The following is a 13,811-nucleotide window of genomic DNA, read 5'->3' on the forward strand; positions in this document are numbered from 1 at the left end:
CGTGGGAGTGTTGTTTCTTTCATTAATTTGCTCATAAAACATGGATTAGGTGCGAAGTGTTCACCATTAGCAATAAATTAAATACCCACCGTCATGAATTATATGCCAAATATCAGGACCCACTGAACTATAAAATGTTGCAACATCGCAGTGAAGTCATTGGTACTAGAAGGATCAAATGAGGTGGGTGGCTGAATATTGACACCACAATAATTCCTTTTCATATGCATTTATCATTGCAAGATGGAAAATATACTAGAAGAGGTGAAAATTTTGGAAACGGTGGGTGACCCCGATTAGATTGCTCTACGTTGCGGGTAACATCAAAAATTATTTTTTTAAAAAAAAAAACAGAAGTACAAGCATGGTTAACGCTTTGTTAGTATCATTAAAAATTTTAATTTTAATTGAAAATTAATGTGTATTTAATAAAATAAATAAAAAGTTATATGCATTTCTTTTGACTAAATTTTAATGGGAAAAGTAGTCATGAAAGGTTGTGAAAACAAGAACATTTGTCAATATTGGCTTTTTCTTGTTGATAAAAATGTGGTCAAACATTGAGTTCATCCTATCAAATGGATCATTTATTAAACCAAAGTTAGTTAACCAATCAATTGCTGAATTACCTTTCTTGTAAGTATGTTGGACACTAACCTCCCAATACCTTGTAAGAAAGATTCCTTGCTTTTAGAATAAAAACCAAGTTGGCATCTGATATTACGTTAGCTCTCTATACAAGTTCAAGTGCAATAGTTGAAATAGATTCAAGCATAAGTTTATGGATGCACATGTCTGATCATACAAGTTATAAACTAGAAACTACCACCCATAGCTCGGCTTGAACTAAAAAGCAGGACCACTATTAAATGCGAACTCTTTAATCAATGCTAGGAATCTTCATTCATAGTTGTCCTGAATTAGACCTCATGCTCTAGGTACACCTGAATTCCCTTTGCTACACTCATGAACATTGAGTTTCATCCATTGATTAGAAGGTAAATCCACCCTATTTGTGCCACTTGTTTATTGGTGCCTAAAAATATCCCACCATCATTAGTATACTTAATATCAACAACAAGACTATTGATAATACATGATTGATTAGAGTTTAGATTGGCTTCACCTTCAAAAACTCTATTATTTCGCCACTTTCATATGAATCATGCCGCTAAACCAAATATGATGAACCATAGAATCCTTTTTTTATATAGAAATGCTAATAGAGAGATTATTAGCAAATCACTAAATAAGACCTACAGAGTAAAAAATCCCTCTCTTTCCAGGTTTAATAATAGCCTATCATACTTCCTTGTATAAGTACAATCCCTTAAAACATGTATTAATAAATCTCTTTCTGTTGGATAATTACAGCAATAAGGGTCATTTGTAAAATATCAACGTACCCAAACCTCATCTGTCATGAGATTATTATGAGTTGTAGGCCATGAAAAAAAAGTCTTGATTTTTTTTGGGCCATTCCATTTCCAAATTAATTTCCATAAAGGATGCAGATCCCTAAGATGATACATATTCTATACCTACGAATTATAAGTTGAATGAACAATAAAAACTCCTTTAGAAGTAAGCATATTATAGACTAAATCTTCATTAATACTATCAAATGGAGGAGGATAGATTGTCATAACTATTAACACCCGTATGTGTAGAAGATGAGCAAATGCTTCCCATTTCCACTGATTATCAGCAGTAATAAATTCAACCATAATATAGTTTTTCAAATCATTTAGAATATCTTACACTAAGTGTACACATAATGGTTCAAACCCATCTAACTAAAATCTCATTTCGAACTCATTCTCCAATGACCAGCGAAGTCCCTCAATTACCTTTAGCCAGACCTTATAAATAGCTTTTCAAAATGGAGAATCCATACTTTTAGCCTATACATGAGGAGCACGATCTTTTTTCTTAAAATATTTACCTCGAAGCACTTCCACCTAAAAATTACACTTGTCATGAATTATGCCCCAACCGAGTTTCATGATAAATGCTTTATTCATGTTATGCATCTTTCTTAATCCTAAACCTCATTCTATTTTAGGGCAACATGTAGAATCTCGTTTGACTAGGTGAATTTTATTCCCATCTTCATTGTATCCCCATATAAACCCCTTATAAAATTCTCTCAATATCCTTACAAACTAATTTTGAGATAAGAGAGGACTGCATAGGATATAAAAGGCGTCGTTGACAGAACTTATTTGCACAAATTTATTCTCCCTACTAATGATAAATTCTTAGACTTTTATATTGCCATAATTTACTGCATGCTCTCTGTTATATAAGATTAAGTTTTTTTAGTTATTCTCTGGTGCAGTAATGAGACCCCAAGATATTTTTCAAAGTCATCTGATCTAGTAAAACCATTATTCCTTTCAATAATTATTGTTAGGTTAGATGAGATATTTTTAGAGAAAAATATTTTTATTTTAGAAATATTCACCTTTTAGCTTGATGAGATAATGAACAACTTTAAACAATGCAATACTCTCTCAAGTTGTATTTCACTGGCTTTAGCAAAAAACATGTCATCTATATAACATAAATGAGAAATCTTTAAGCCTGTTTTTGCTAACTTTGAATGGCTTCCACAATCCATCCTTAACTACTTTACTTATTATTAGGACAACTATTCTAGGCAAATAACAAAATATAAGGTGAGAGATGGTTCCCTTGTCTTATCCCCGTAATCGGTTTAAAGATAGAAGACCCTTCTTCATTCCATAAAACCAGTAAAGATGAACTCTCAAATACTAGATATAATCAATCTATAAAACTAATATGGTAAGTCAACATCTTTCAATATATCCCTAATAAAGTCTTATCTTGATTAATCATAGGCCTTTTCTAAATCCATCTTGATTGTTATGTAGCCCCTTTTTCTTTTTCTTTTTCTTTTTCTTTTTTGTTCCTCATATGTTGATAATCTCATAAGCTACAATTATATTATCTATAATATGTCATCTTGGAACAAAACTACTTTGGAATTGGAAAATTAGATACGACATCATCGATTTCAATCTATTTACCACTAACTTTGTCAGAACTTTGAATATCACATTACACATCCCAATAGGTTTAAATTGGTGGATATATTTTGGTTTATATAGTTTCAAAATCAACACCAAATATGACTGACTAATCTCCTGAACTTTAGTTTTGCCTTCAACCACGTGCTTTATAAACTTGTAAACAAACTTCCCCACTCATTGCCATTATGACTGATAAAAAAATAGGCTGATAATCATCTAGTCTCGGTGCTTTATAAGACTCCATATCAAACATTGCCCTCTTTATTTTCTCATTAGTGATAAGAGCTAACAAATTATCTATAAACCCCTGACTGACCAATGGGAAGGCTCCATGAAGTTGGAACTTTAGTATTGTATCCTCCTCTCTACTGAAAAGTCTTTGATAAAAATCCATAGCCATTTGTTTTAACAAACTACTTGTTAACTTTGCCTTTTGATTATTGTTTTCATATAAAATATGATGATTTTCTATCTCCAATAGAGATCCAATGGCATCTAGATTTTTATACCAAAAAATCTCCTCCTAAGCTAGAATACAATTGTACTCCTTAGTTAACAGTCTTTCCACCCTATATAAATACTTATTACCTCTTTTATTCAAGGTTTTTGAATCCTTCCTAATCTAGCTAGCACCTTCCTCTTACGTAGAAAAATATGTCCAAATACATTTTTATTCCATATTTTTAATTTTCATGTCATCTCCTCAAATGCATCTGTTAAGGTTGCTTCACTACTCTAATTGTCCTGTATAAATTCTATAGATTTCTTATAAGTGATCCATGTTGCTTCAAATTTGAATGGTCAACTAGCTTTCTATCTCTACTCCAACACACTATCAATCTCTACAAGAATTGGGTGGTGATCTGATTTGACTCCAGACAACACTCTGATTCAAGCTTCTATGAAACGAAGTCTCTAAGAATGATTTCCAAAACCTCGGTCTAGTTTTTCAAACACCCTGTTATATCCTTTACTTTCCTGGTATCTTAATGTAAATTTTAGACTAAAGCTATAAATATCAATTAATCCATACTTCTGAGCCCATTTACCAAAGTGCATACACTTCCTCACAACACCTAGTCCCCTTTCTATTTTTTTAGAAGCTGATATAATTTCTTTAAAATCTCTGATTAGCATCTAAAGTGACAATATACATTTTAATAGTAGACTAACCTCCTCAAAATAACCCTTCTTTAGTGTTTATTTTGGATTCACATAGATAGTTGTACATAACCATGGAACCTTCCCCATCATCCATTATTAAATGAATATAATGTTTAGAAAAATATAAGACTTGTATGTCTAGCTTCTTCTTATTCCATAAAATTCATAATCCACCTAACTTACCTTGAGCTTCCACACTAAAACTGTCACTAAATTTTAATTTTGTCATAATTTTATCAACAATATCACTATTTACTTGTGGTTCAGCTATCATCAAAATATCAAAGTTATACAACCTCCTATAATCGTTCACACTAGAAAAAAATCTTGTATTCCCAGCCCCTCTACAATTACAATTCAATACCTTCATAAAAAATAAACAAAATAAAAAAATCACAACACTTAATCCCAACCATCATTGAGACAACCTTGCTCGATAAGAGCTTTTTCATTTTCAACCATAACGGTATCCTCATTAGACCTCTGGTCTACTTTATTCTATCCAACACCATCCATGCCTTTATTCTCCAGAAATTCGATACCTACTACATGAGCAAGAATTGATGGTCTGTTATTTAGCATATTTAGTATTGTCATCTCCCGCAAGACCCCTCTCTACATTCCTCATTGTTTTCATATACTAGTGATCTGTATGTGTAGGGTTTGTATTGATATTAATCATCATAGATCGGGCTTGTGTTTCAGTTGTAAATTATTAGATCAACGGTCCACTAACCTTACTCGTGGATGTTTTCATATGTTATGGGCCTCTTCTTTTTTAATCTTTCCTTCGGCTCACTCTGGCTCTTTTCTTATAAGATTTATTTATTAATTTACTATGTTCTTACTTCTATAATTGTAATAGACTTTCCTGCCTTAGCATGAGTTCTACAGGTCCTAGTACTTTTTTTATCTAATTATCATCTTCTGCACCGATATTAATGCCTACATCCATGTTTAAATCTTGCAACATATTAAAGTAGGATCCTCTAACTAACTTTCTTTTTATTGGTATTTTCTCTTTCCTTGCCTTGAAATTTGCATGTGATTTCTACTTAAATTCTGAATTATACCATGAATCCTGCCTCCCTGATTGCTTACCAGATCTCCTCCTTAATTTCGTTGTAATCGTCCAGCCATAGTAATCCATAACCTCTGATCAGAACAGTGCCGCCTCCACAAGAATTTGTTTTCATTTCTTCATACCGATTCTAAAATTCTCACTTGTTATTCTCAAAATATTTTATTCTTGAACATCTTGATCCCCATGGGAACAACCTTTTTTCCTATATTGATGTTGTCTACATTGAAAGCAAATCAAGTGTCAATCATTCGATTGTAGATTTGGTGAGCTAAGCTAGATTCCTTCAAGTCAATCCTATATGCCATATTCTTAATATTTGAAAAAAAAAAACCATCATGATTTTTTTAAAAAAGTCAAAGTATTTTTTTTATTGGCCGTCTAGGTTATTTTTAGACTCATTAAATCGATTGAGTCACCTTCGGACAGCTCCAACATGATTTAATTTGAAATCAATACTAAATAAAAAATTTAGGTTAAAAGGTTTTTATAACACTGATCTTTTAAATTGGGTTTAATAATATTATATATAAAAAAAACTCTTTGTGACCTATATATTTTTTTCTACATTTTAAAAAATTCAGTCCAACCTATAGGATAACAAATGCTAGATATCCAAAGGTAGCTATGAAGACTAAGAACCTGTTTGGTTACGTGGGAGCGTCCACGTTTCCTACGGTTCTATTGTTTCAAGCTGTTTGGTTAACAGCTACCCATATTTTCAAACTCCATGGGGCCCACACAAATTACGTTCCAAACGCAGGATAAGCAAAAGCAACTCGCTGTTGCTTTTGTCGTGGCTGCTGTTTAGAAAACACTGCAACCTTTACCAAGAAATGAATTAGCCCTATCTGTCCTCAACATCACGGTCGTTTTTCTTGTGTTTGTACTTTATATGCTTGTAAATAGTCTTTGTTCACAGGTCTCATAGTGACATATAAGCTTTCTTTTGTAGAATATAAACTGAAGGTTTTCTTTGTCTAAACTTCTGCCAACTGTAATGCTCTATACATCACATATTAATATGTTATCATTATCTTCATTGGCATTAAAATTGAAGAAATATTTGTAATACTAGGCAATGCAAACATTGGCCTGCATTCGTGATGGCATTAAAGTTGTTGCATTCAACAAATTTGATAACCATCCTGATTTCGTTCTTTCAAATACTTTTCCCGATGTCGTTTCACAATCACAAACAACTGGACACCAGAGGGCGTTGCGTATGGATTATATTCGTGATGGCATTACAAATAGTTTTATGTGACAATAATATTTAATTGTAATAACAAATCACACTTTTATTATTTTACCGGTATTTATGTGGACAAAATGTTTTATTTTCTCTTAATACAAAGAATTATTTTATTTATGTTTTTTTTCCGTCATTTTGGATACAAAAGCAACCGCAACCACAAGTTTAACCAAACATGTTTTTAACAACAATAAAGTCAAACTACACTTTTAACCAAACACTCAAAATATATACACAACCCACATAAAACATGCTTTTTTAAAAAATCATTTTTTTCTTTATAGCAAAAACAAACACACTCTAAATCTCAAAACTTCTATGTGGCATTGCTTTTAAATACTGACACGTAAATTAAATGAAACCCCATCTTCCATCAGAATTGAAAATATTTTTCCCGTATGGAAATCACAGAAGTGTCATCAACTTCGACGGGTTAAATTTCAAACTCTTTTTTTCAAGTAGAGGTAAACCAACTCAGTTTGACATCTTGTGAGGTACGACTAGAAAACATTTTGCATCATTTTCAACACGGCTGTAAATCTAAAATCGTCATGGGGTATATATATACAATATTTATGACTTACAAATCCTAAAAAACATTGTCACATATATACTTTTCAAACCTTTTTTGAAAATATTTTCCCTTTTGGAGAACAGGAAACCAATTAATTTCTCGAACAAGATTGTTTTTTATTGAATAGAAATAATAATTTTGCCCAATTTTATTAAAAATACAGCAAACACAGAGACATTAGAGAATATATTTCTTTTGATTGATCAACTGCATAGTAGAGGGTTTTCTGCTATCTGGGATTTTGTATATCAAACCATCTTAGCTAGAACTTTGTGTTTGTGGCATAATGCTATCTCAAGTTGCTTCAACTATACTGCTAAAATGGCATGTATTTTCAACAATTAGAATCTCCTAAAGTCGGTTTTCGGTGCATCAAGAATTGTATTTCATTTCTTTGCTCGACTCCTACACAAGCCGTCGACACTTTAATCCCTCAACATATCCCATTATATTCAAACAGAAGTCAACCTGCACGAATCAAATTTAATTTAGAATACAAATTTAATCCCTCAACATATCTCATATTTGCTGTGAATGTGTTTTTGTAGAAGAAGGAGCCTTGACAACAAACTTGGAATTCGAATAAGGTGAATTGATGCCCATCACATCGGCAACTCTACCATCCAAGATTATATTATTAATATTTTATTTCATTAGCCACTCTAACACCTTATAGTATGTTTGATATGTTGTAATCAATTGTTACCATGATATATTATATCGTCCGTCTCTGTGTATGGTTGGAAAAAAAAAATTGCAATGCCATGTAGTAATCATTACTCATTTATAATTCTTGTAAGTCTATTAGAAATTATAAATATTATGTAAAAATTATGTAACGAGCAATTAATGATTAAGAGATATATTGTATGAATTCAATTTTTATTCAATTACATTAGATTTTTATTTTTATTATATTTATAATTGAGCTATAAAGATTATAAATATTTCAAATTTTTTAATGTAAGGACTGTAATTATTTCAAATAAAAAACATGAGGATTAAAAAAAAATCCCAAATGAGGGATTATTTGAAGAGAGGTAATTGATAGGGACGAAATTGTGTTCTTTAAAAAAAAGAGGGATTAAAGTAAAACATTCTATTACATTATAAAATGGATTATAATATTACGAATCGCTAAAATTATACTCGGTCCAGGCTGCCTGTGAGGTTGGCCTCTTAAGAAATGGATTATCTGATTATTAGGGTTTCATTTTGTATCCAAGTCCATGAGCAGATCATACGAGCTTGGGTCGCCATACCATAATCCATGTTTAAGCTTTGAAGGCGTTTGTCCAACATTGAGCATTTAGCCTGAAGGATCATAACAAGTCCGTACAGAAAAACTCATGGGCCTTCAACACCTTGATTACGAATTCTCGTTTTACTTTGAGAAAGTGCTTGATTCGTGCAGACAACATGGCGTTTATATATATATATATATATATATATATATATATATATATATATATATATATATATATATATATATATATATTGGGTGATCAACCGGGTCTGGGCGGGCCGAAGATAACTACAAACTGATATTTCTCGTCGAGGTATAGCAATTGATATCAATTCAAGTTTCTAGTAGCAATATTAATAATACAAAATATATAAGTTTAAATTAAAATAAAAAGATTCTTACTTATTAAAGTAATTTAAAGTAACTAAATTTATGTTGTTGTCAAAAATAATCATTTGTTTTTAAAATTTTATTACTCATCACTTGTACAACTAGAATATTTGCAATATATCTTTCAAAATTTCAACAATACCATCTTAGTTTAAATATATTTTTAAACAAGGTTTTTGAATAAAAATAAAAGGACTAAATTATCTCTTACTAGAGTTAACTTCAGCTTTAAATTTGAGATGAAGACCAAAGCATAAAAAAAAAAACAAAATACTAAAACCAAGGTAAGGAAGAATGTGTAAACATCCGCAAAAAACTTGTTGGAAACTCTTCTTTAACCTCCTTTTTTTATAGTGACTTTTAAAATTAAAATGTTAAAGAAATAATTTTGGTAATAATCATAATAACTCTCATCATTATTAACCTTGAATTATTTACCGTAAATAAAAAATTAAATTTAAACATGGTGATCATAAATTTGAAATTTTAAACTAAAAAAACTATTCAAATGTGCAGAACATGTTTTTGGAAGAGACTCTTAACAATTATGAGTTAAACTTGACAAAACAATGGATTGAAAAAATAACAAATTCCGATTAACAAAAAAATATCTTCTGTGACCTAAAATATTATTTTACAACTGGGTTGGGCCGGCACACGTTTGCTTGTGTTTAAACTCAAAACTCACTTTGCTATTTAAATCCAATTTTAACTTTCTAACATTTCAATTTATAAACATCAAGAAAGTTGTGTTTCTTACCCGTGTAAGATATAATTATTTTAGAGGGTTTTGAGTTTCACAAAAAAACATATCAACCAAGAGTTCTTTAAAATTAATTTTTCATTCATCCATAATTTGTTTAAATCATGTTAGTGTTTCATATTAAGGATCTTATGTTAAAAATTAAATTCAAACAAAATTTTAACCCAAAAGTTAATGGATTCCACTTTTGAAGTTAGCCTCAAATACATTCATTAACAATGTTTTAACAAATTATATAAACACCATGGATTTGTACAGTGTGTTTTCACCAGGTTTAGATTATAGGTAATTCAGTACATTTTACCGGTTTGTGCAATGGCCACTCCAGCAATCTTGAAAAAAACTGAGCTAAAAGGTTACATTATTAAAAAAAAAAAAAATCACAACCTAATCAAAGGGGAAATTTATCTCGGCCAGCACCATAGGAGACTTTGAACACACTATCTCTCTTCCAATAATGACGAGGCAGGAATAATGAACGCGCAGCCTAACTCTATTAAGCAAAGAATTCCGGATTGTCAAATGGGAAAGTGGTGTCAAAATCTACATAATCGATAGAGATATCCAAATCTCTGATTGGCGAATTGGTGACCGAAGTCGGTGCTGAGATTTTCTCGGTGGTGAGTTCACACCCTTGGGTTGGCACATTTTGGGAACCTATTCCAAAGCTGTTCATATGACATGGTGACACTGAGAAATAGTTGGATTCGGACGTTGTAGGAGATATAAATGTTGGAGAAAAGCTACCCAAGAAGCTGTTTTCAATCATGGACTCAGTGAAAATATTGTTTTCCTCGTTTTCATTCCCAGATGACGTACATGGGAAGGAAAAGAATGGGAAAATGCCGTCCTTGGAGCCCAAGTCCTCGTTTTTAACTTGATTACAGTCGAATCCAAAGTGACGAGATATCTCCTTTGATGGCTTTGGTTTCTCTTCATGCTGCTGCTGACAATGATATTTACTTTGTTTCGAGAAATCATTTCCCAGTGAAGGCGATGCCACGGGTGGAGTAGAGGCTTGTTTACATGTATGCCTCCCTCGATAGGTCACTTCAAAAATTGAATGGTTCTCATCAGATCTTTGCACTTGCTTCGTGGCCAGACAACCTTGTGAATGACGGTGAGTGCATCTGTAGTATCCTCTGCGATTTGCAACACCAATTAATGTTAAATTATTCTAAATAAACCTAATCAAGTGGATTAATAAGATGATTAAAACATGCTCAATGGTTATCGAAGTCAAAGCGGCTTAGTCAGACAATTTTTAACTGGGAAGGGAAGGTTTAGAATGCTGCAGTGAGGTTTGATACAATGATGATGACTATGAGTCAAGGTTGATCACTATTAAATTTTAAAAATATAATGCAAATAACCTAAAATAGTATAAGAAATTAAAGTGACAAATTTTTAAAAATTTCAGGTAATAATTAATTACTCGAATTATATTTTTTAATATTTATGAATTTTAAATTGTAATATTTCTCTTAAACTTATTTTGACTAGTAAAAACTTCCCTCAAGCTCAATTTTAGCTAATTAATTGGAAGCTGTTTAGTGTTTTAGGTAAAAAAAAAAAATGGCGCACAAGGTTTCAAATTATTTGAATTGCTTGATTGAGTAGAGAAAACTTGGATAAAAGAAAAAAAATTCAGGTAATTAAATATTCATTAATGATGATGGTAATCTCAATTTGTAGCTACTGAATTTGAATTAAAAAAAAATAAAACAGTTTTAATGGCTATTAGATTGTGTATGGTACGGCAACAAGTCTCTTTTCCTAGCGACTTTAATGACGAGGGCAGTCACACTTTAAATTGGAGTCTCACCAGGTAGATAAGGTGTAGTGCCGAGCAATTATGACATTTTTCAAGAAGCTGTCGTGCAATTTGGATAAGCGACAAAGTTTTTCTTCTCCCCGTTTTTTACGTGGAGATAACATGATTTAGAAAGCGAAAAAACATGTCTCGGACTCTCACCTTGGAAAATTAGCTCCGAGAATATCTTTTTGCCCGTATTTCCTCCAGCTGTGACCGTCATCAAGTGGTCCTTCTAGGCCAGTCCCTGGACAAACCTTCACTTGCTCGGTCCGTCGAGGTTGTGTCTTTCTACAGCGGCACACAATTCACAATTCTAAGTTAGATCATAATCATTCACAGTTCACCTAAAACGCAAACCTAGTAAGTAGTAAACATATACAAAAAAGAAAAGAAAGGGTTATTAATTACCTCTTCTTGTTAACATCTTTGTTCCATTCCTCCTTGTAATCTTGATCAGAGACTTCACTCCAAGGACTACTGTTGGAAAATGAATGCGGTGATTCCATTATGCCAATTGTGGGCTTTGGTTTATCAGCAACTAAAGCACCGCGATTTAGCACTGAAAGTGCTTTCTCGTAAGAAGAAAGTATCTTCTCAACCAGGGATTGACGTGCTTCAAGGGATGAGGAAGGGTTAAGATGGTTCCTGAGCTGTTTTGCTAGCTCTTTCCCTTGAGCTAGCTCACTAACTAGAGTCTTTTGCTCCCACTCCATGGACTTTTCCATACAGAAAATGCAGTAAGGACAGTACAACTGTGCTTTTCAAGAGTTAAGTTGTGAATAGAATTGGGTCCAATTGAGGTGCAGAGTAATAAGACGGAGGAAGGTTATTCCATCAAGAGCACTGAGCTTTGCGCTCTCAAGTGTAGCTAGAATGAGATCCTGGCTATGTGAGCAAAGGAGGTATACAAAAAGGCTATGGTAAGGCTTTGAATTGAAGAATCAAAAGCAACAAACATAGAACTGAATTAAGAAAGAGAACTCTGTGTCTAGTTTTAAATAGAGATCAAATTAAACGAGCCGAAATAGCAACAGGGTTTTGTGAGATCACTTGCTAAAACAGAGAAAACGAACAAAATGGGAGTAGAAAATGAGCTGAAACGACAGGCTGGTGGCGTGGATGAGTGAGATATAAATGTAAAGAGAGAGATGATAAAGCTATCTGTATGCAAGAAAGGTAAAGATTTTTGTTGCTGATCAAGAAGCTGTGAGGAAGATGGAGATTTAAGGTAGGGAAAGGGGAAGGAAGAGACAACCTCTTGACTGGAGAAAAAGATTTTGTTGTTTTTTCATTCACAAAGCAGTGGGGCCTGTTTCTGTCTGTCTTGACGTAGGTTGATAGAAAGGAGAGTGTGAGAGAAAGATTCAATTGCTGACCATTTCAAACACACACACACACAGACGGATCGAGTCACCAATCACTACTCTCACTCTCGACTTTTACCCCTTTTATTATACTGTTTCAGTGCTCAGCAACAACGCGGAAGGAGGTTCGGGTATTCTCGGCGGTCTCGTTCTTGCTTCATGGTTCACACTGACCATTTACACTAACTTATGTAAATATAATACGAAGATTAAAAAAATGGAGTTAATTATAACTTAGTTCCTATACTTTGTTGAAACTATATACTACCAAAACTAACAGTCCTCCAATTTATTTCTATTTTTCAAAGGAAAAAAAAAAGAATAGAAAGGGAACATAAAGTTGACAAAAGAAATAAGTTATAAATAGAACATATAGAGATGAAAGATATAAGAGAAAGTTATAGAATTAACGCAAGAGAAATGAGAGGGGGGACAGATCGACGTCTGACGAGGGCGTCATGGAGACTGATGCTAGATCACCCGCGTGTACTACACGTTTGCATCTAGCGCATAATCCAGCTTTATGCGCTCTAAATTATTTATCCAGCTAAATAACTAAATAATACATTAAAGCATGTCGCGTGTTTCACATGTTTTAGTTTCGCTATAGAAAAACATTTTTTTAATCAATGTTTTTCTTGTCCTATTTTTTAATATTAATTTTTTTTATTGGGTTTTCTCACTATTATAACACAAATCACGGGTTTAATGGGTTTAATATTGGGTTAATTAAAAATTAGACTTCATGATTTATTTTATTTGTTTTCTATTAGATTATTATAGTCTTATAACCTGAAAATAATGCTTAACGGGTCAACTAGAGTTGACTCAAGTTGTTTTTTTAATTAAAAATATTTTTTAATTTTATCACTTAATATTGGGTCAGTTGGTTTATGCCATTTTTCATGTGAGGTGGATTTCACATAAATTCTTTTTATTTGATACACTTTAATCTGTGTGGTGATCAGAAGTCTAGTCATAAGCTCAAAAATATTAGGTGATCACGGATGTGTCTCTTGGTGCTTGTTTTAGATGCTTTCGTGGAAGATTGATGATATAGTGGGGACTCTACTTGTGCATAAAAATGAAGGTGTCTTTGTTT

General features: G+C 32.4%; 1 protein-coding gene across 1 annotated transcript; it reads right to left on the minus strand.

The window, feature by feature from the left end:
- Window positions 1-9,778: 9,778 nt before the first annotated feature.
- LOC133691578 (probable WRKY transcription factor 46) lies at window positions 9,779-12,624 on the minus strand. The gene is made up of 3 exons (XM_062112146.1): window positions 11,754-12,624; window positions 11,505-11,633; window positions 9,779-10,671 (listed from the first exon to the last, which is right to left on the minus strand). Exons 1-3 carry the CDS (start codon window positions 12,068-12,070, stop codon window positions 10,026-10,028), a joined length of 1,092 nt encoding a protein of 363 aa, XP_061968130.1. The 5' UTR covers window positions 12,071-12,624; the 3' UTR covers window positions 9,779-10,025.
- Between the last annotated feature and the right edge of the window lie 1,187 nt (window positions 12,625-13,811).

This window comes from Populus nigra, chromosome 4 (assembly GCF_951802175.1).
Source record: "Populus nigra chromosome 4, ddPopNigr1.1, whole genome shotgun sequence".
Classification (NCBI taxonomy): Eukaryota; Viridiplantae; Streptophyta; class Magnoliopsida; order Malpighiales; family Salicaceae; genus Populus; species Populus nigra.